A 21,452-nucleotide genomic window follows, 5' to 3' on the forward strand; every position below is an offset into this window, starting at 1 on the left:
GATTCAGTTGTTCTGCCTTGGGGTAGGTGGATCCACCCCAACACCTGCTCCAGGGGAGCAATAAACTGGTGAGTAGCCCCACTTATTCCTACATACTTGGACCCAAGTGTTAAGTAGAACTTGTAGAGGTTTGGAAGGTGTTCTTATTCCCTTGCACAGGCACCTAATCCAAGCCACAGTCTATCAGATCATTTATTTTTGACGTTAAAAGTAATGGCAACTTTCATATTAATATGAATAGTTAAGAATAGACAAAAGGGAGATAATGTGCTATATCAATGTTGTTTCATCCAGATTTCTAGACAGAAGTTTCCTTCAACAGCACAAAATATATAGATGTGTCAGTCATTTTGCTGGCTTGTGCGCTATTCAAGTGAGCATCACTGTTGACTATACTATGCTGTGTGATAGTCAAAATTTTACTGTCAGTTATGTACATTACCACCTCTACAGTAGCTTTCTGCACTCATTTCTTAACTCCTCCATTTCTATGTGGGTAAAACTCAGTCTTGACTGCTATAAAGCCTATCTCCTGCTTATATTCCATGTGTTTGCAGTAAAGGCACTATGCTGGCCCTCACCATGGGGTTGAATTTCAACTGCACAGAATTTACAAGTTTCCATTCAGCTTCCAAAGGATTTGTGACATTAATCAAATCATTTTCCAAAGTACCATGTCATGTGTCTGTCATGTGTAACAGGTTTTCAGTACTGACCCTATGGAATGATAGTCCAAAAAGCTGATCACAGATAGTTTTAACTTTAAATTTCTAAGTAAAAAAATACTTTAGTGCAGCAGGTAGCATTTCTTAGTACTAAACTGTAAACTCTCTGGGTGAAATCCTGCAATTTTGCTTGAGGAAAGATTACTCAGTCCTTTTTCTGGCAAAACTCTGTTATGACTTTGCCTCCCTGTTAGTAAAGTTGGGAGTGAAGGATAAGAATAGTGAAGTGAAAAAATGAGGAGTTTTATTAAGATATTTATTATGTGTCTCTGTAAGGAAAAGATCAACAACAATATAAAAGCTTACAAAGATGGTTAACCTTCAACACTACACATGTGTTAATGTGATGAAAGAAGCTCACAATTCTGCATCTTTGACTTTTACAGAGTGAAGGGAGAATGACCTCAAAAATAGTACCCCAATCCTAATCTCTGACAGGAGACATTTACAGTTGTTGTTAATCCTTTAATGCAAGTCAATAAACCTGTCTTGCAGATTTAGAAGTGAAAAATACATTAGCACCATCACATTAGTCTTTTACACTTCCCTAATTTTAGTGGTCTTGACCAGCAATGACAGGAAAGTATAGAAGCACCCTTGAAAACAGAATACCAGAATTTTATTGTTGGATTGTAACATTAGGGCGTTCAAACTAATCAGTAAAGAAAAATACAATTGTATACCTAATTCCCTTGAATTAACCAATGGTTCCAATGTATTTTGATTTGGCTGTTTGTTTTTTGCTGTAATTCATCAAACTCATCCCAGTTTCTGTCCATGTTGAGGTAGTTGAAACGGGGAAGTCTTTCTATCTTTATGGACTGCGTCTTAGGGTAAACTTTGATGCTGGGAGCAATCAGTGCTGTGTAAATTGGCTTTCATTCAACTAATAGAAGACAGTATTGTTTTGTTGAGTGTTGAAGTTTTATTATAGCACCACGGAGACATGTTTGGAAGATGGAATTTGGTTAAAAAAAGCAAAAAGCATTTTTATTGTACTTTGTGTAATTAAAAACAATTAACCCTTTGTTGAATTACCTTTTTTCCTCCAGAAAATTTGTAAATAAATAACTGGGATACAGTTGAGCACCTGTACCAGTTGACAAGGTTAAAACAAAAGGAGAGTGTGAATTTGCTTGCTGGGGTTTTAGAAAAAGCAGTATCCTTGATTTTATAAGAAACAGACTGGGCCAATGTCCGCACCAAATTCCTGATCAGGACCACCAATATCCATGGGAGCAATATCCACCACAGGCAACCTCATTGTCTTGCGTGTTCTGTATTCAAAGACTGTTTTACCCCATTCTCCAGTGTGCTTCTGCAAAAATTGAAGAGAAAACCAGTTTAGAGAAATCCAATATAGTTTTACAAGGAAGTTATTTTACTTAATTTCGCACCTGTTGTTCCTCACACTGATGTTACATCCCCTGCAGAACTCAAAGTACTGCATTTCTCTAATCATTATCTTCTTGGAAAGACATATGTTTATAATAGCTCTTTATTATTGAATGCTGGGCCAGGTAATGGGCAATCAGCAGATGGTTACAGCTCCCTGAACAGATCTCTTGCACACATGGTGTCTGTGTAGCTTAGAGTGGGTAGGAGGCATTGCAGTGCTCCAGCCCAGCATTGAGAAATGCTCCCCATCCTTGTGCAATGAGCACAAATGTGCTAGTAAGCACAGGAAAGGGAAACAGGAAAAAATAAGCTGCACTTTGCATTTGTCTCATGCATGCGAAAAAACGACAGCAAGAGGTTGCAATGTAAACCAGGCTCAGACTACTTTAAGTTGCACTTTCTGTTATGTGCATGGGTCTCTTTTGTGCCATCGAGACTTCAGATCACTTCAGCAGTGACTAGCAATTGTGTAAGCTGTGGTGCATTAGTTTCTGCTGTCTAAACAGACTGCTGTTATTCACATCAACTGGCATGCCTGATCATAACTGCCATTCATCAGTTGCTCTTGCAACAGGCTTAGACTAGCTGCCTGCATGTTGCTATCAGATGGTTCCCTGCCTGTTCCTGGTACCTGCCAGCACTGAGCATACTGCCAAAGAGTAGTGGGAGTTCCCTCAATTGCGGCTTTATCCTGGATGATGACAGTCCTGCCTCAAGTGAACTCATCAATGAGTAGACTTCATAGCATCAGTACCCTCCAGCTTTATATGATCGTGGAGCAGTGCTACCTTGAAACATAGGCCAAAGCACCTACCTAAAGGGGAGATGAAATTGTCTATAGGGCATCTCTGTCTTAGTGCAGTTTTTTTTCTCCCATGTGAATTTTTGCATGGTTGGGACAATCGAGCCCTTAATATTCAATTCTTAGTTCAACAAACAGCTCCACTTTGGACTGAATAGAATTAGGTTGGGGGGGGGGGTGTCAGAATTTCAGCACCATGACTTGGATGAAAGGAGAAAGAAAAGAGGGCCTCTAAAAGAAGACCTTTGTAAAGCACAGTTTTGAATAGCATCTTACTCCACAAACAGTGCTGTTGATTTCAAAGCTGTATTTAGCATGGAGCCTGTAGCAAGGGCCAGTGCAGAGATCATGGTCCCGGGAGGTGGCATAATGCTGCCAGGGCCTATTCCTTGGTTGTGCTGGCAAAGGGTATGCTATACCCACAAATGGCCAACCAAGTGAACTAGCTCACTTGGCTCCACCTAAACTCATGTACCAGCACCGGTTCCATCTATTCCCTGTCTGACCTTGCTCAAGCTTCTGGAGCGCATTGTCTAAGATATCTGAGCATCACAGCTGCAACTCTGTCCAGCCGTGGTCATGGCTGAGGGAGTCTTTGCCCTTTCCTGTATCCCTGCATGGCTAGGATCCCATCTATCCCTATATGTGGTGCTATCTTACAAAAATTCTATGTACTTACAGTACAGCCATCTTCCAGAACGGCATATGTGAATTTGCTGTTTCCTTCAGCCTTGAACTCACTCTCAGTAGAACTCATCAGTTTCAGAGCTTTCTTAACATTTCCACTGGCCTGATCCATGTAAGCAATGCTGTTCTTGCAGTGATAAGTGATATTCTGAGAGGCACGGCTAGAGAGCAATCTAAGGAATGCCATCTGCACATCTGAAACATCTTCTGGAAGCTCTGGATCTCCATAGCTGAACTGTGGTACAACACACAAAACAAGCTTTATTTTTAACTGCTGATATATTTACTAGTTTAAATTAATTCCATGATATTACTTATCTGTGACGTGAATGAAATATAAGAATTGCTGTCCAGGCTGTTCACTGAGAAGATCTAATATTTCTTACCTGGAAGCCACCATTCATAGACTCTCCAAACCAGATGTGTTTCTTTTCAGCTCCTGAATTGGTCCACCAGTTTTTACGTGTCACGCTGCTGGGATTAGCACTGATGCATGTTTCACCCGTTTCCATATTACAGTATGCTTTTATAGCATCCATCTTGCAACCTTGGTTAGGATCAATCCAGTAGTCTCCTAGAGGGACATAAAACAGCAGAAAATCAGGAGAGGAATTTGATAATTTTACTCATATATTCTAAAGCTTATGTCTATCTCAAATCCTTGCACTGAGTAAGAGGTACGGAAGTTTTGACTGAAGACAAGCCAGGAGAAGAATTAAGGTGGCACAAAGAGACAATGTATGATCTCATTCAAATGCTCTAAGATGACTTGTCAGAGAAATTCTAGCTTTCTTTAAATTGTGTTATTTATGGCCCCCAGCCAGCAAAGGACTTAAGCAGATATTTAACTATAAGCATCTGAGAAGTCTTATTGAAGCCAATGGGCCTGGACCTGGCCTAAAAATCACACTTATACTAAGTGCTTTGTTCTATCAGGGCCCAAATCATTTGGGGGCAAATTTGTTATTGGCCTAAGACTCTACTGATGACAGTGAGGTTGCACCCTTTATGCTGATGGTGAATTTGATTTAAATGTCAGCATTCAAATGTCAGTAGTTTCATTTCTCCACGAGTTTATATTTAAGTTATTATAATGGAAGATATATTTACCACACTTTATACTCTTGGAATGGTATGCTGTAAGTGGATGACAACAATTATTTTTCAGCAGATTTCTGCATTTTGAAGAATGCTTAGTTTTTGTATGTTTGAACTTTATGGAAAACAGATCACGATAAAGATTACAGCATCTCTAAAACTTTTGATTAAGAATAATCTTTTTGTAATTAGATTTTATGTTCTGTTTTTACACTATTTGTTATTTATTGTCCATCAGAGAACCAAATAAGTTAGAAAATAAAATTTTTATTCAATTTGATAATTACAAAAACAACTTTTCAGATATAAAGAGAAGCATTGCATGCTGGGTTCATATCTTGGCTTTTGGTGTAAAACATCATGTTATATTATTGGGAGAGCATTAAATAATGCATCATATAATAAACCTTTTTCAATGAGGCTTTCCCATGTCCCCACTCCTATCCCCAAAATTAAATTAAACTGTAGTTTTACTCAAAAAAAGAAAATTCTGACACCTGTAGAGGAGCAACAAAGTTTCATGGGTGAAACCAAGGGTATAATCTGAAGAAAATATGGTTGCACAGTTCTCACTCAGAGCCTGATTTGCCCTGCTGTGACTTTGGGCCTGAGCAAATTCCACTGAAACCAACAGGAATCTTTCCAGTGATATCACTAGGCTTTGGATCAGACCCTCAATTACTAATGATGATGTACAAGAAAGTGAACCAAAATGGACTTTCAGATTCCAGCTTTACTTTGTAGTACTGGCATTTAGAAAACAGTCTTTTATTGACCTATGAGAAGCCTGCCATGACAATGCAAATGGTCCATATTTGTTTTTCAGAATACAGTCACACTGCAAACAAAACAATTCAAGATCCAGGTGGTGTTACCAATATTGCAAACAAAAAAATCTAACATACCGCTCTTGAGTTCTGGATGGCAGAATTTCAGGTCTCTGCAGTTACGAGCTGGGTTCTTCCGGGAGCCATCAGGGCTAACGATGTTTTCGATTTGGTTGTTAATTGATTTCATTGATGATAAGATGTCGTTCACATTGATCTTGTTTTCAGATGGCTCGTCTCCATAGAAGTATGATGGTCCTTTTTCACCAGTTAAAGCACCAATGCCATCACCTCCTCCACAGCATGGACCAGGAGCTCCAGGAGGTCCAGGGGGGCCCATGGGACCAGGGTGGCCAGGTGAACCCTAGGAAATAAAGGACATAACGCTGAGTAAGTATTGCAGGCTCAGACCTAAGTCCATACAAGTACTGTATGGACCATAAATATAAAGCTAAGGACAATGCTAGTTACAGAAAAAATCTTTATTGCTCTGTTTTCACTCAGCTCTACTTTTAGCCACTCTGGGACCAGTTTAGCCCATCCTCTTCCTAATTCAGTGTCAAATTGTGGGCAACCTTATTCAAGTTGAGTTGTAGAGATGAAGATGATGCTGGGAGCTCATGTATGCAGAGCAGCCATAATATAGCTAAGGAGCAAAAGCAATTAACTAAACTGAGAGTGCTAGCCTCCCCAAATGGGGAAAGTAGGCTATAGTCCTGCCTCCACTTCACACTAGCCTGCAGCGTTGTCAAGGCTTTAAAGAGAAGAGGAGATTTTGCTCTCTCATATTAAATGGGAAATGTTGGGGCTTATCTGGGGCCTGAGCCAAAGCCAAATGAATGAAATGTCTCCGCTGAGTTCAGTGAACTTGGATCAAGCCCCTGGTGCTCAGTACCCAGCTCTAAGTAGGTAGATACATTCTACATTAGTTGTAGTTCCAGCATGCGAAGTGTTAGAAAGGTTCATCTTTGTAATGATAGATGTATCAATAAAAAGTTGTTTGTTTAATGAACGTTGTGCTTGCTGTCCACTTACCGCAGACCCACTTTCACCTCGATTACCACGAGGGCCTGGAGGACCTATGGGGCCTGGGTAACCACTTGTACCATCCTTTCCGGGAGGACCAGCTGGCCCAGGGGGACCCTAGGACAATGACAAACATGGTTAAATATAAAAGATCCCGTATGTTATTTATGGATTATTTCAAATGTTAGAAAGTATTTTAAATCATTTAGTTCTTATGAATTATCATGTGCTTCCTGGTTCTTTAGCTCTTGCCATTTGACAGTTGCCATATTTTTAGTTCAAAACATTCGTTCTAACATAGTTGGATTTGGTTAATCCGGAAATGTTACTTACTCTCGCTCCCATAGCTCCTGGACTTCCGTTTGCACCTTGTGGACCCAGAGGACCCTGTTAAAAGAAGATGGGCCATAAATATTCTGTAATCTACTGGATGCAGCAGGAATCTCAGTGATGCTCCTTGCACAATCATTTTAATAGATAACTTTAAAGATTTTTTTATGTAAAGCAAATAATTGAAAAAAGATTTTTCAAGCTCAGATATGACAAATAAAACCCTGTCATTCTCTAATCAGAAAAAGTATAAGGCCTTGTCCAGTGCACAGCGGGAGTCTTCCCATTGACTTCTGTGGACTTTGGATAAAGCCCTACTTCTATTGGAATACACAGCTATCACTTCTGGGTGTAGTGTTCTGTCCCATCTAGTGGCACTGAAACCACTTAGAGAGAGAGATAAAATGAGTCTGCTCTAGAGCCTTAGCTGACAATCAGTTGGCTTTTAGCTCATGTGGTAGAGGCTCAGGCACTAAGCTCCAGAGGCCCCAGGTTTGATCCCGACGACTGGGGTCTGTTGGCATTACAACTGCAGTGCTGACTATGGTATTTGCAGGATTTCTTTTACAGATTCTGCAAACATCAATTGTTTTAAATAAATGAAGAGTAAATGATCATTTATTTATTGATAAATTGGCAAGGTATAAACCACTTAGGGCTAATAGCTTCCTATTGAAAAATGTAAGTTAATGGAACTCTGCCACGATTTCACTCTGTCCATGAGAGTAGTGAGCCGCAGATCCGATGCCACAGTATGGTAAATTTTGGTTAATGGCTTTTTAATCGGCCTCTATATATTTAGATTGTACATGTCTGCCATTACAGTTGTGGCGTTGCTATCACATTACATAACCCATTAGTTTTTAGAGCATTGCATAGGATTTGGTCTCTAGATTCTCTTTAGAGTCAGTGAAAGTTGTATAGCTAAAATGCCTTTAAATACAAATCTCTCTCATGCAGAATGATATGACCGATGTGAAGACAATTGCAAATACTTAGGGTTGGATTATTTATTGCCCTGTGCCTTGTGTAGTCATTAGTATCTGTACAAAATGAGTGCACAGTACTTGTAAAATACTAGAGTTCTAATCTGATCTGGTAGCATTTCATACTCACTTTGCCTGTGTAAATGACTACACAAGTTTCAGGGCAACAAAAAATCCAGTCTTCAGACTCTAAGGGTGGTATATTTCAAACACAAATTAAGGATTTGGATATCTGGTTGCCATTAATTTCTAGTCAAAACTGGGCAGCCAAATCCCACAGACATCTTTGAAAATCTCAAGAGAAAAACACTAGGATTCTGAGAAAGTCTCAGACCATAAATGTGAATATTATTTACCCTAAACAAAGCCAGAAGCCTCATTTAAAGAGGTTTTCTCAAATCCAGTTTTGTGTCTTAGGAACCTAATGAATCCATTGAGATCTTTATTCATCCTTGTTCCCCCTTGGTGTAACGTGGGGATCAAGACTACTGATTGCCTTTAACATTTAAAATACACAGATGCTTTAGTAAATTACAGAAAGCTGAATTCTTTTTCTCTGTTACCTAACACTGAATCACTGTAATTGAAAGAAGAATTATAGCCTTAGTATGAAATTCAACATAATACTTACAGGGGGACCAGGGGAACCTGGGTTACCAGGAAATCCTCTATGACCCTTAATGCCATTGCTGCCACGCTCACCAGTTTCACCTTTGTCACCACGAGCACCTTGGGCACCCTTTAAAAATAGATTAGTAATAAAAATGGATATGAAAATAAGTAGGAGAAATTGTCAAAACCAGAAAATGGCAGAGCTGATATTCCAAGTGCTTTAAAGGGGGACTTACTGGAGCACCACGAGCACCAGCAGGACCAGCAGGGCCAACGGGACCAGCGGGACCCTGGGGACAAAAAAAGAATGACAGATATTCATGATCAAATGCAATTGCCATAATCTTTTCTCTAGAGAGACAGTATGTGGAAATACTAGAGCTGGTCAGAAACTAAGGAGAAAGTCCACAAACTTAGCTTAGCTTTTCATTGATAAGTTTCTTATATTATTTGGTAACAAAAACACCAAAATCTATTTGATAGCCAGCTCTACTTAAACAATCCCTTTGATACATGAGACCAGGCCTCATGTGCAAGGTGTTGAGTCCAAGTAAATTTGGGTCTTCTAAGGAGGCACATGGGTATAATCCTGTAGAACACAACATTTGGCGAGAGGTTGGGCTTTTCCAAAGTGTGCCACTCCCTCAGCTATTATAATATTATTAGTGCTGTACAGGCATAGCACAGTTTGTAAAACGAGACAGTCTGGTTGGCTTATTGACTGTGTGGCATCAAAAAGTACTAAATGGGTTTGAGCTTAAATTGTGCATAGCTATCAATGATTTGGTAGGTCTACACTTAATGGCAGCACTTAGAGTATACTGCACACCCAGGTATAAAGAGTAGTGTAGAGAGTGAGGCACTGCTTATGTGAATAGAGTGCCCTAGGCCCTTGATGCCTGGGGGATATTCCCTATATGGCTCTCTGTTTGTCCAAGCAGTGCCTCCCTGTGTCTACACTGATATTTTTAGCAGTGTAGTATCTACTGCTGGAACCTTTCCCCACCACAGTGAAAGACTTTCCCTGCGGCCTCTCCCCAGCCAGAGCCTTTCACTGCTGCAGACAGACAGACACACTTTGACTCTTCCATGCTCCTATGCTCTCTGTTAGTGTATAAAACAGATTGCACTTGGTAAAACAATACAAAATGGACATTAGGTGCCTTCTGTTGTGTTTGCACTTACCGGATGTCCTCTTTCACCTGCTTTTCCAGCTGGACCAATGTTCCCTGGGGGCCCAGGATGACCAGGGGCACCAGGTAGACCCGGACCACCATTTTCACCACGATCGCCCTGCAGAGACATGTACAATAGCCAGCATCAGAAACACATCTATCTATTACAACATAATGCATATGTAACCAAGACCCCACTGATGCTGCAGAGATAGCAGGTGTAGTACAGATCAGTGCCTAGATATCTCAGGGATTGGCAATCTATATATGCCATAGATACTTAATGCCTCCTACCTTGGGTCCTGGGGATCCATCACGACCTGGCAAGCCATCTGATCCAGGGTTACCCTGAAAAACATGGAGAGGTAAAAGTTTAAGTATTTGCAGCATTATGGCATAGCCAACATGTTTTAGATTTAATAAGGATAATGCTCCTCAAAAGAAGAAAAGAGACAGAATTGATTTAAATGCAGCCATCACAGAGAGGACCAAGTTGTAGGCAATCCTTCTGCAGGTTTACAGGAAGATAGCATGCCAGGAGATTGATATTGCCCCCTGTGTAGCCCTTATAAGGACCTTTCACAGCCACAGTCCCTGAGCTTGTAACAGTGAAGGGAGTGTTCCTTTGGTTGACACCAATTAGGATAGGACTAGGGGGAACGGGCTGCATCCTTTTAAATGAGAATGGTGTTGGCTCAGTTCCCCTATGCACCGGGCTGTTCAAGTAGAGATTCTAAATCCACTGTAGTTCCCCCTTACACAAGACTTTGTATAATTCACAGTCTAGCATGAAAATCTGAAATATCTGCCTACATCTCTGCCAGATTCTCCAGGTGGTCCACTTAGACCAGGAGGACCTTGTAGACCTGGAGCGCCACGTTCTCCTGGGCTACCATTGCTGCCTGGTTTACCATCTTCACCCTGCAAAGAAAAATGAAATGGGTTCATTATATATTTTTTGTAATGTCATCAAATTATGCAGTTATTGGTCTCTCTCTCTTTCCTCCCCTCCCCAATCAAGTGCAGCATCCTGTGCAGAAACACTGACAAGGAAGGAGTGAGTTAACTTTAGTAGAGCTACAATGGTGAAAATCCAGTGCCACTCCACTGATTACAATGGAATAAATAAGAACAGAATTTGGCCTACCAGATGTGGGATGAACAGTTACTGTGAGAGTCTGAAAGTGATGTTCTTATATTTTTTGAGCAAGGTACATAATGAAAATTAAGCAAATTAATAGTTGGTAATGAATGACATTAACACTGAAGAAATACTATGAATTGTATGGGCCTTTCTATTGAATGATAGGTTAAAAAGAATAGAGAAGTATGGTACAACTGGAGACATGATGTGTCAGAGTTTTGATGCATTTTATGAAGATTTATTAGTGAATTATTCTGTTTTTCAGTTGTGTGAGGATGTTCATATATTTTTAGATAATCCTCAGAACAATCCAAGAATATTAGTACTAGAGATCAAAGACAACCTCAGATTCAAGTACCACTCAATACAGGGAAAGTTTAATCTGGATAGTAACTTTACAGTTCATGCCGTTCTCTAACTACTGGAGCAAATCTAGAAGTCCCTACTCAATTTTCACTCAGCTTTGACATCAGCTGGGATTTGCCTAAGTACAAACCATGTAAGGACTTCAGGATTTGGCCTATTATCAAGAAAGTTTGTCACATTCATTACACGTGGAATTCAGGATTGTCATTAAACTGTGTCTGATTCTGGGGGCCACTCATTAGGAGAGATGTGGACAAATTGGTGAGTGTCCAGAAAAGACCCACAAAAATAATAAAAAGTTTAGAAAACTTGACCTATGAACAGGGGTGGCTCTAGACATTTTGCCGCCCCAAGCACGGAGGGACCAGTGGACCCTCCGCAGGCATGCTGCCGAAGGCACCCTGCCTGCCGCCCTAGCGGCGACCGGCAGAGTGCCCCCAGTGGCTTGCCGCCCCAAGCACGCGCTTGGAGCAATGGTGCCTGGAGCCACCCCTGCCTATGAAGAAAGGTTAAAAAGAACTGGCATCTTTAGTCTTGAGAAAAGACTGAGGGGGGACCTCACAGCAGTCTTCAGATATGTTAAGGGCTGTTATAAAGAAGACTCTGATCAATGTTCTCTATGTCCAGTTGTGGTAGGACAAAAAGTAATGGTCTTAATCTGCAGCAAGGGAGATGCAGGTTAGATATTAGGAAAAACTTTCTAACTATAAGGGTAATTAAGCTTGGAAACAGGCTTCCAAGGATTATTGTGGAATCCCCATCACTGGAGATTTTTTAAGAATAAATTAGATAAACACTTGTCAGAGATGGTCTAGGTTTAGTTGGTCCTGCCTCAGAAGAGGGTTGGAGTTGAAAACATCTCAAGGTCTCTTCCAGCTCCACATTTCTGTGATTCTGTGAAAGGCTGAAACTCTATTAGATATTTACTGAATGATGTCAGCTGCATTATCTTTGAGGATAAATTATGTCAATAAGCCTCTATTTACCTTTGGGCCAGATATGCCAGGAGCACCTGGTCTGCCAGCAAGGCCTGGCGGTCCCACAATACCACGTTGACCAACTATACCTGAGGGGCCTGGACTACCTGGTGGACCCTGTCAACAATATTTCAAATAAATAAGTGTTAGGTTCTCAGTTAAAACATGGCTTTGAATCATTATCTTTTTTTGATGACATACTTATTAAATTCCTATTCACAGGTTTAATGAACACTGCTAAATAATTTACTTACCACTTCTCCTCGTGAACCTGGTGAACCTCTTTCACCTGGTTGGCCAGGCTCACCTTTAGGACCAACACCTCCAGGGCTACCAGCCGGACCAGTGTTACCTGCTGGACCAGGACCACCATCCTTTCCAGGAGCTCCAACATTACCAGGTGGCCCTGGATTGCCCTATAAATGAATTTTAAAGAGAGATGACTCAGATACAATATCAGATATACTAGATGAGTCAACACTATATACTACTTCATCATGATCAATTTAACGCAGACTATTTTCATTAAAATAAGTGGGAGCTATGAGAGCTCAGCACCTATGCAAAATGCATCACTTGTTTTGGTGTCTAAATGCAGACTTAGGTGCCTCACTTTAGGCACCTGCATTTGGAAAGGCTGGCCTGCTTTTATATAAAAGCCCATCCCCTACCTAAATCTAGATTTTTTTCTCTCAACATTTTAAGTCGTGGGTAGAAGTGGAACTGCATTTTTTTATACCAGGGCTCTGCCAGAGGGATTCCTACATATTGATGGGTACTGGTTGATTTCTGGTATCACCCACCCAGAACATATTCTAGTACTCTTGCTGTCACTGTATTGTAGCCCTGGAATGGGGTGCCTGGTATCAAAGAGATGGGACATGGATGCAATGAAATCTTTTCAATAAATGGTCAGATCCAAAACCCACTGAAGTCAATGGAAGTACTCCTGTGGGCTTCACAGGGCTTTAGATAAGGCCAAAAATGTAAACTTTATTATCCAGTATTTACTGGGGGTGGATTATATATAATTTTCTAACTGTGAAGCAGAACTCTGACTATGGAATATTGAAAAGACAAAAAAAAATCTGTTAAGAAAAATCTCATGGTGTGACAGGAAGCAGGAACTTTTCTTATGTTATTTCTCACTTAAGACTGTATGGTAACTGTGGGTAAATGCTAATTTTTTAATGGAATTTAGTTGATTTATCCAAATTTTGCCATGTTCATTTCTCAGTTTGTTTAAAAAAAAGAATCTAAAGTCATAGTTTAGTATTTATAGTAGAAGAAGGTGCATATGGTGTGAACAACTGTAATATAGAATAGCTTTTCTTGGGACAGAGGTGGTCTACAAAAATGTGGGAAAGTGTAATGCACAGGAAATAGTGAATATAATGGGTTAGTGTAGATTTGCAGTTATCTGATCTTCATATTGTGGGCCACCTCCATAACGGAATGATGCTCTTACGGACCATCTTCCTTCCAAATACCCCTACTTCTAACTGCTCGGTTCTAAAATTGTTTCATTCTGCAGGCAACCAAAAAGGGCCCAAAGAATCAACTGTGATCTATGGAACATATTTTAAAACCACTGATAGAAAGAAAGGAGGCTTTTGGTGAAAATAAAACACTACAAGTCAAGATCCTAAACTGTACAGTTATTGCATCATAAAGAGCAAGAGAGAGAATAGGACATTTATGACCACCATAAACAGATAAATAAATAATCCAAATCCTACTGGAGTTAATGGAGAGACCTCATGGAGTTCAAAAACTTTGGAGGAGCAAGTACAAGGATATCGGGACAAGAAATGAAAGAACTACCATTCAAAGCAAAGTGAGATGGGGATAAGCCCATTTTTGTGAAGTTAAGACAAAGAAGAAACTTTACTTTCAGTATACTTCTTGTGCATTATTTATGCCAATGTACTGTAATAGTGATACGAGTTAGATATAACAGCAAGGTAAGTATACACTTACATTAATACCAGGGGGACCAGGCAGGCCTCTAGTACCTGGGAAACCAGCTGTACCCTGAAATGCATAAGTAAGCGTAGTGGTCAATTTACAAACATTGGTAACAAAACATGAAAGAAAAAGGATGAGGGAATATCAGAAGTTTGATTGGTACCTGAGTTTCCTAACACAATACTGCTGTGGTTTCAAAATCATGGCAAAGGCGTTAGCCAAAGAACAGAGCAATGCTGGGTGATATTTAGCGTTTTTGTACAAGGGCTGAATAAATTTCCATGATAATTAAACATACAGCCCCAGTGTTAACTTTTGGCACTGGAAGATCTCAGCTGTCTCTCAGTGTCTAAGAAAAAGTGCCAAGGAGGTCTTTCAGATCAAAATAGCAGGTGACCTGGAGTAGGCCATAGATGGTTTGACTTAGTTACTCCAGCCTACTCCTGTGAAGGAGAAGTTTGTTATGCCAAAGCCAGTCCAAGACCACCAATGCCCTGTGCTTGCTGCAGATCATGCTGGAGTTGTTGCCCCAGTAATAATCAGTGCTGTTGTCTACCAGAGATAGACTTATAGAAAAGGATAAAACTTACAGGGCTGCCTGGAGCACCACGCTCTCCTTTTGGTCCTTGAGAACCAGCTGGACCCTACAGTGAATGAAAAGAACATTGTAATCAGATATGAAAAGCAGCCAACAACAGATAAGATTCTAAGATGTATCAATGCAGTATATGTTTCAAACAGCTAAAACCGATCTCAAAACTGAAAGAAATTTGAAGTTGAATTTGGGTAACTATGAGTACTTACTGGTGCACCAGGGCCTCCTTGAGGACCTGCAGCTCCTGCTGGACCAGGCTCACCTCTTTCACCACCAGGGCCTCTCTCTCCTTTTCCACCAGGTTCCCCATTTTGTCCCTGTATTCAAATAAATTCTTATAAATTCTGTTTTGTTAAAAGGGCTATGAGACAGAAGATAGTTGAGTTTCCTTGGATGTATCCACTTGTTAAGTAAGAATACATGGCTATAAGTTATAAATCTATTGAAGGCAATAGATAATATAAATCCAATGTGAGATCAGAACCAAGACCCAGATACTCTTGTCTAAGGAGCTGACACACAATTAGAAACTCAGTTCTGCTTGCACTCCGATATTGATAGGTGTCTCTTGCTCTAAATCTCACTAAAGAGAATTTGATAGGGAAGTGGGGTGGGAATCTTGAAGTATGGCTATTTAAGTAAGCAAAGAGAAATACTTAAAAATACATATTAACTGTCAGAATGGAATATAGAGTTATAGTTTGTCGTGCCACGCTTGGCAAATCATTCTAAAATGGACCCAAATATGCTCAGTTATTACTAACATGAATTAAAAATAAAAACTGAGTATGAAGTTTGTTTGGTATTTATACTTACAGGGGCTCCAGGGAAGCCAGCAGGTCCAGGGGGGCCTTGCTCTCCTCGTTCACCCTGCAGAAAGGAAACATATCCTAGATGTAAGAAAGAGAAAAATATTCTTCACACTTCACTTTGGTGAACATGGTTTAGGTTATCATGCCTCTAGTTGAAATAAAATTTAAATGTGGTTACTGAACTTTATACTTTCAAACTGTTTATTTATGTCACTCTTGATAATTATCAGCATTGTGCCAAATCCTGTTCTCAGTTACATGCATGTAATTCCTCAGTGCATTTATTCCACTTTCACTCCGGTGTAACTGAGATCAAAATCTGGCCCATGTTATCAAAATGAAAAGGAACACCACAAAATAAGTGAATTTTGAAAAGTTTACTTATTAAAATAGAAAATATACAAAATTAGGCCATTAAACAAACCAATAGTTTAAAACTTTCAGGATTTAATTTTATTTATTTATTTAGAGATATTTTCCACTGGAGATGAAAATACGAAGAAACTGTGCATCTCAGACTTTCTCCGACATCTATGGTATCTTTCATAGCTTTAAAAATAAGTGGTCTGATTTTCAGAAGTTCTGAGCCCGAACAAATCTCACTGAAGTCAGTAAGAGATGCAGCTGCTCAGCACCTTTTGAAATCAGGCCCCATCTGTTCTTGAAGACATCACTTAACTGTAGAGCTTAATCTGTCCCAGGTAATAGAATCTACATTAGAGTTATGACTGAAGAAAAAGGACGATCACTTACAGGACCACCGCGGGCACCTATAGGACCAGGGGGTCCGGCTGAACCAGGTTCTCCCTGAAAGAACGGAAAGATGTTTGTTTAAGAATTATTCCTCCATCTAAGGACGAAATCCCAGACCTATATACAAAAGCTCTCATTTCAACACAAGGTTATAAAGTACCTTATCTCCATGTGGGCCAGCTGGACCTGGGGGCCCAATGGGACCTGCAGGACCCTACACAATTAGAAAATAACATATTTAGTATAGAAGTACAAACAGTATTATTTTCATGTATTGTGATCAATAAAACTTGCATCTCACTCTCAATATATATATGGCTTTTTACTTATTTTAATAGCAGATAATCTACTTCTCTATTACATTGATACTTTGATGGATTGCATATGCATCTTGACTTTGTTTCCTGATTCAATGTCCGCTGAAGTCAATGGGAGTCTTTCCATTGGTACTCGCTGGAATTTACCCATTCACCTAGCTTTACCTCCAGACAATTTACCAAATTTCTCATGATTCCATAGTTCCTGATCCATTTTTATACTCTATTATTGGTAGAGGGCTAGTTCCTACACCACTGAAGTCATTGGGAGGTTAGAAACTGAGTTCAGTGGGCATATGATGAGGCACAGAGTAAGGAAGAAACAATGAAATGACTACATTATTAACACTGAACATCTAACATACCTTGACAACCATAACTTTCACATAAACTAGTTTTTTATATTTATTGTGACTCAGCATGTTGATGCCCCATGCCTGGTTTATTTCATGTGCTGGATGAAGTTCCATATTTCATCTAGTTAATATATATAACATGCTGTAGAAATATTCTTCATGGAAGTCTTTATATACTCCTCTTCCCCACACCTCAGTCTTATCCTCTTCAGCCAGCTAACTTTGGAGAAGCCAGCAGCTACTTTTATCTCGATGTTTTCCCCAAATAACTGAACCTTATTTATCTGTAAGTGTCAAGCATTCAAGATTCTATTTTACACTATATCATCTTCCTGCACGATCAAAAATCTAAGTTATGAGAACATGGATTAAATCTACATTTTTACCAATATAAATTGCACTAACAAAATCATTTCCCCTGGACTTGATGAGGTTTGCTGTTCACGTCACAATGAACTTTTTACTTGCATTGTAAGTGACTTTTCAACAGTTGTTGAAGCTGAGTCACATGCAATAAGAATGTTCATACATTATGAAAAGTTATGCTCACCCTTGGTCCATCTTTACCAGGGACGCCATCACCACCTCTGCCACCAGGCTCTCCCTGTCAAACATAAATTAAAAGGGATTTAGAAAATTAGTGAGGAAACTGTCACAAGGGTATCATGATAACTGGATTTTCTAACTGTGGCAATGCAAATCTGGCATTCAGTATAACATTCTGCCTAAGAATGCACAGTCAGACATGGAAATCAGTTGTTAACACTCAAAATCCTTTCAACACACAGGAATAGAAACAATCGGCCAGATCCTCCTTTGGTGTGAATTGGCATCACTTCATTGGCTTTAGTGGAGCTATGCCGATTTACACCAGCCAAGAATCTCAGCATTTTCACATACTATAATATTTTTAAAATATATGTCCTGATTTGCATTGATGCTGTGTATCTTTAGCTCTCACTGAAGTCAGTAGGAACTGTAGGTACTCAGCACCTTTGAAATCAGGCCAGAAGTGAACACATGACAAACCTGCTGCATGGTATGAAGCTAAAATGGTAATTTCACAAAATTAGTAGCAGAAAAAGAGTTGTTACCTTCTCTCCTTTGGGTCCAGGACTTCCGTTACCTCCTCTTTCTCCTGGCATTCCTTGCAAACCTGGTGGCCCTACACCACCAGGAGGGCCAGGTGCGCCAGCAGGACCCTAGAAGTGTAATGGGGAAATATATATAAAATTTGAAGGTGCACCTGAATGAACCTGAATGATTCATGTAACACAGTGAAGAGTTTGAGCATAAAGTAGGTACCTTGCCACCTTCTGGGCCAGCAGGACCTGTTCCACCTCTTGCTCCAGGAGAACCTTGAGGACCTTGCGGACCACGTTCACCTGGGAGACCATTTTCACCCTGCCATAAAGAAACATGCATTAGTTCTTTGTTCCCAAGGCCTGTATCATGGTTCTGCATTTATTTACCTTCTCTTCTTCACATATTTAATCATAGAAATATTGTTGCAATGCTTACCTTAGTACCTGGGAGTCCAGGGGCTCCATTTTCACCTCTTTGTCCCTGTTTACAATGCAAGAAATATTAACTCATATACTTTACATTTTACACAGTAAACCCATCTAAAAAAAAAGTGTTTGGCATCTCATTTCCTTCACATTTTACCCCTGATAGTGATCATACAAACTACCCCGTTTGGCTCCTATTATGATCTAATTCTGGGAAATACCATTTTCAGGAAGATGGTACTTCAAGAGATGGATGTCAAAATATAGTGGCCTCCTGAGGGTTAAGAGTGCAGTCATAGGTGGTATCTCTGAGGTAGAAAAGAGAGATGAGGCAATTGGATCAGCACTGTTAGCCCACATGTGCTCACAGTATGAAAGATTTTATTATAATTTCAGTAGCCACAGTATCTGCTCCACTCCCTTTGTACTCTGATAGGGCGTTGGCCAATAGATCCACTATCATGGATACACTGACCAAATCCCCATCTTTCTGGCTGCATCCGTCCAATCCACCAACCCTCGATAATGTCTTCAGTGATGAGGCATAAAGACCCTGTGATGGATCACAGCTTTGCAGGACACAAAAGTACAGATTCCTATATGTGTAAGGGGTTTTGCATCTGAAAAGGGGGCCTGAAAGGAATTGCTGTTCTTATATTTGTGTTTTGATTTCTTGATTTCCAAAAAAAGAAATGACAACTTACTGGTTCTCCAGGCTTTCCACTCTCTCCAGGTGGGCCTGCAGTACCAGGTAATCCCTGTTTAAATTAAAGACACCACTTCATAAATAAATATTTTATATATACACCTAGATAGAAATAACTATATATGATTGATATTTCATAGTGATTTAGAAAAAAGTAGAATCCGAACAACTGTCCTGAGAGCTATCTATTTTAACTGAAGTTTTCCAACCTAAATTGTGCATTCTCCAAAGTCACAAAAAATGTTGACACAGAAATAATTCAGTGAAAATAATTTTGTTATCGTATCTAATATTTCGCAAATGAGAAAGGTGTAATGGAAAGCCAGAGATTCAGATATAGATAACCCACTGATCCATCACCATTCGTCGTAGTGTCAGTCAGGCTTGCCAGATATTGATCAGCTAATTTACGTGAAGATCTTGGTTGAACTTTCTCACTTCAAAACATGAGAAAACAATCCCTAATTGAAATATTTAAGTTCTACTTCTTTAATAGTTACCTTGTTTTAAAAAATTACATTGGAAGCAATAAAAGAAATGAACAGTACCTGGAAGCCAGATGGACCTGGAGATCCTGCCTCTCCTTTATCACCAGGAGGACCCTGGAAGGAAACAAAAAAGCAACACAAAATTCATCAACATCATTCTAGAACATAAAAGAAATCTTAACATATGCATATTGTAGTTAAAATGCCACATATATTCTAAGCCACAAAATTAGACAAAAATGAAAACATAAAAGTGAACCATTAGCATCACTGAGCTTTTGTCATGTAACTTTCAGACCCTCTGATCTTGCTCACTATACTCTCATACAACTATTGAAGTCAAAAGTTCTGGGGTTTTTTTTGTTATTTTTTTTAACAGTGAGTAATGTCTGCAACATTAAGCCTACTGTGAAAGCTTTATTAAAAAAATCAAAATATTAAAAGTCCCCATCATTCACAAGTTGCTTTATGGATGTCTTTCCAATACACAAAGGACTCAACTGGGTGAGTAAGTGCATTGGGGGATGGAGAAAGAGATCATATAATGGCCCTTGTGCTCCCCAAATGAAATTTCGGCTCTAGGCCAGCTCTGCTAGCTTCCACAGAAGGGGCGGGTAAACAGGGAAGAACTGCTGTGTCCCACTTCTAAAGGGGGAAGCCATCTTGTCAAACGCATCCATATTCATCCTGCTGCATTCAAAGAGGCATTGTGAATTCTTGAGACCAGTACCTCTGGGAGCTCATGCTAAGATTCCATCCATCTTTCCTCTCTTATCAGCAGCCAAAATTCCAGCAGAAAGACTATCTTCACAGACATGCCTAATACAGCACCCAGGTTACCTAACTTTAGCACTGGTAAACTGCCAAAGGAAATTGTAAATTTCTCCAGTAATCCTTAGTTGGTTAAAATTGGCACAGCTCCATTCACTTCAGTATGTAACAACAGAACTTCTGTCTTAGTTATCTTTAACAAACTATTGAGTACTTATTAACAAACAAACCAAGACAAATGAGTCCAGCAGGTGTTTCTGTCTTCATAACTAATGGGAAATCTCTCTCTCCATCAGATAAGAAAATGTTCTTGCCAGCACTAAGCAGTTGAAGAGTGTTTGGGAAATATTGACACATGTTTTTTACAGAAAATATATCAGCTGTTTCAAGATTTTTCTTCTTTGAGACACTGGACATTGCACTTACAGCAATTCCTGGAGGACCTGGGAGGCCGACATCACCACTCTTTCCAGGAAGACCCTATCAAATCACAAAATTGGACTGTGATTATGGATCAGTGCAATTTTTAAAAGGATTAAAATCACAGAGGACATTGTGAATTGAAGAGAAGCTGATAAATGAAACTGACCTGTGTGCCAGGGGGTCCAGGGGCACCTCTTTCTCCATTCTTACCTGGTGCACCCTTTAAAAAGGGAAAGACCAGATATATTTAAAACACATGTTTCTAATTCAACCTCTAGCTAAGAAGAGGGTTTCATAAGTATAGGACCAGATCATCTGCAGAATTAGATCAATTTAGCACCAGCAAAGTCAATGGAACTAAACTGATCTACAACTGCAGAGGCCCTGGTCCATTAAGTATGTTTTTTAAGTCAAGGAATTACACTAACCTCATTACCCTTAGGACCTGGGAAACCCATCACGCCTGGTTGACCTCGTGGACCTGATTGGCCCGGAGGACCAGGTCGGCCAGATTCTCCCTGATTACCCTGAGGCAGGAGAGAGATAGCAACCATTAGAAGAAACACATTATATAAACAACAGAGAAATATTTAAAAAAA

At 39.8% G+C, this 21,452-nt stretch overlaps 1 protein-coding gene across 1 annotated transcript in view; it reads right to left on the reverse strand.

Moving 5' to 3' along the window:
• Window positions 1-964: 964 nt before the first annotated feature.
• Window positions 965-21,452, reverse strand: part of COL3A1 (collagen type III alpha 1 chain) — a 67,894-nt gene continuing 47,406 nt past the window's right edge. The window contains exons 24-51 of the mRNA XM_050968952.1: window positions 21,282-21,380; window positions 21,020-21,073; window positions 20,857-20,910; window positions 19,720-19,773; window positions 19,170-19,223; window positions 18,476-18,520; window positions 18,260-18,358; window positions 18,049-18,156; window positions 17,505-17,558; window positions 16,442-16,495; window positions 16,282-16,335; window positions 15,533-15,586; window positions 14,926-15,033; window positions 14,712-14,765; window positions 14,134-14,187; window positions 12,408-12,569; window positions 12,163-12,270; window positions 10,480-10,587; window positions 9,961-10,014; window positions 9,677-9,784; window positions 8,728-8,781; window positions 8,511-8,618; window positions 6,897-6,950; window positions 6,573-6,680; window positions 5,616-5,901; window positions 3,999-4,186; window positions 3,605-3,847; window positions 965-2,043 (exon numbers count right to left, since the gene is read on the reverse strand). Of these exons, the coding sequence (XP_050824909.1) occupies window positions 1,897-2,043; window positions 3,605-3,847; window positions 3,999-4,186; window positions 5,616-5,901; window positions 6,573-6,680; window positions 6,897-6,950; window positions 8,511-8,618; window positions 8,728-8,781; window positions 9,677-9,784; window positions 9,961-10,014; window positions 10,480-10,587; window positions 12,163-12,270; window positions 12,408-12,569; window positions 14,134-14,187; window positions 14,712-14,765; window positions 14,926-15,033; window positions 15,533-15,586; window positions 16,282-16,335; window positions 16,442-16,495; window positions 17,505-17,558; window positions 18,049-18,156; window positions 18,260-18,358; window positions 18,476-18,520; window positions 19,170-19,223; window positions 19,720-19,773; window positions 20,857-20,910; window positions 21,020-21,073; window positions 21,282-21,380 (2,727 nt within the window). The 3' untranslated portion in view covers window positions 965-1,896. The remainder of the gene's footprint in view (window positions 2,044-3,604; window positions 3,848-3,998; window positions 4,187-5,615; window positions 5,902-6,572; window positions 6,681-6,896; window positions 6,951-8,510; window positions 8,619-8,727; window positions 8,782-9,676; window positions 9,785-9,960; window positions 10,015-10,479; window positions 10,588-12,162; window positions 12,271-12,407; window positions 12,570-14,133; window positions 14,188-14,711; window positions 14,766-14,925; window positions 15,034-15,532; window positions 15,587-16,281; window positions 16,336-16,441; window positions 16,496-17,504; window positions 17,559-18,048; window positions 18,157-18,259; window positions 18,359-18,475; window positions 18,521-19,169; window positions 19,224-19,719; window positions 19,774-20,856; window positions 20,911-21,019; window positions 21,074-21,281; window positions 21,381-21,452) is intronic.

Source organism: Gopherus flavomarginatus, chromosome 10 (genome assembly GCF_025201925.1).
Source record: "Gopherus flavomarginatus isolate rGopFla2 chromosome 10, rGopFla2.mat.asm, whole genome shotgun sequence".
NCBI lineage: Eukaryota > Metazoa > Chordata > Testudines > Testudinidae > Gopherus > Gopherus flavomarginatus.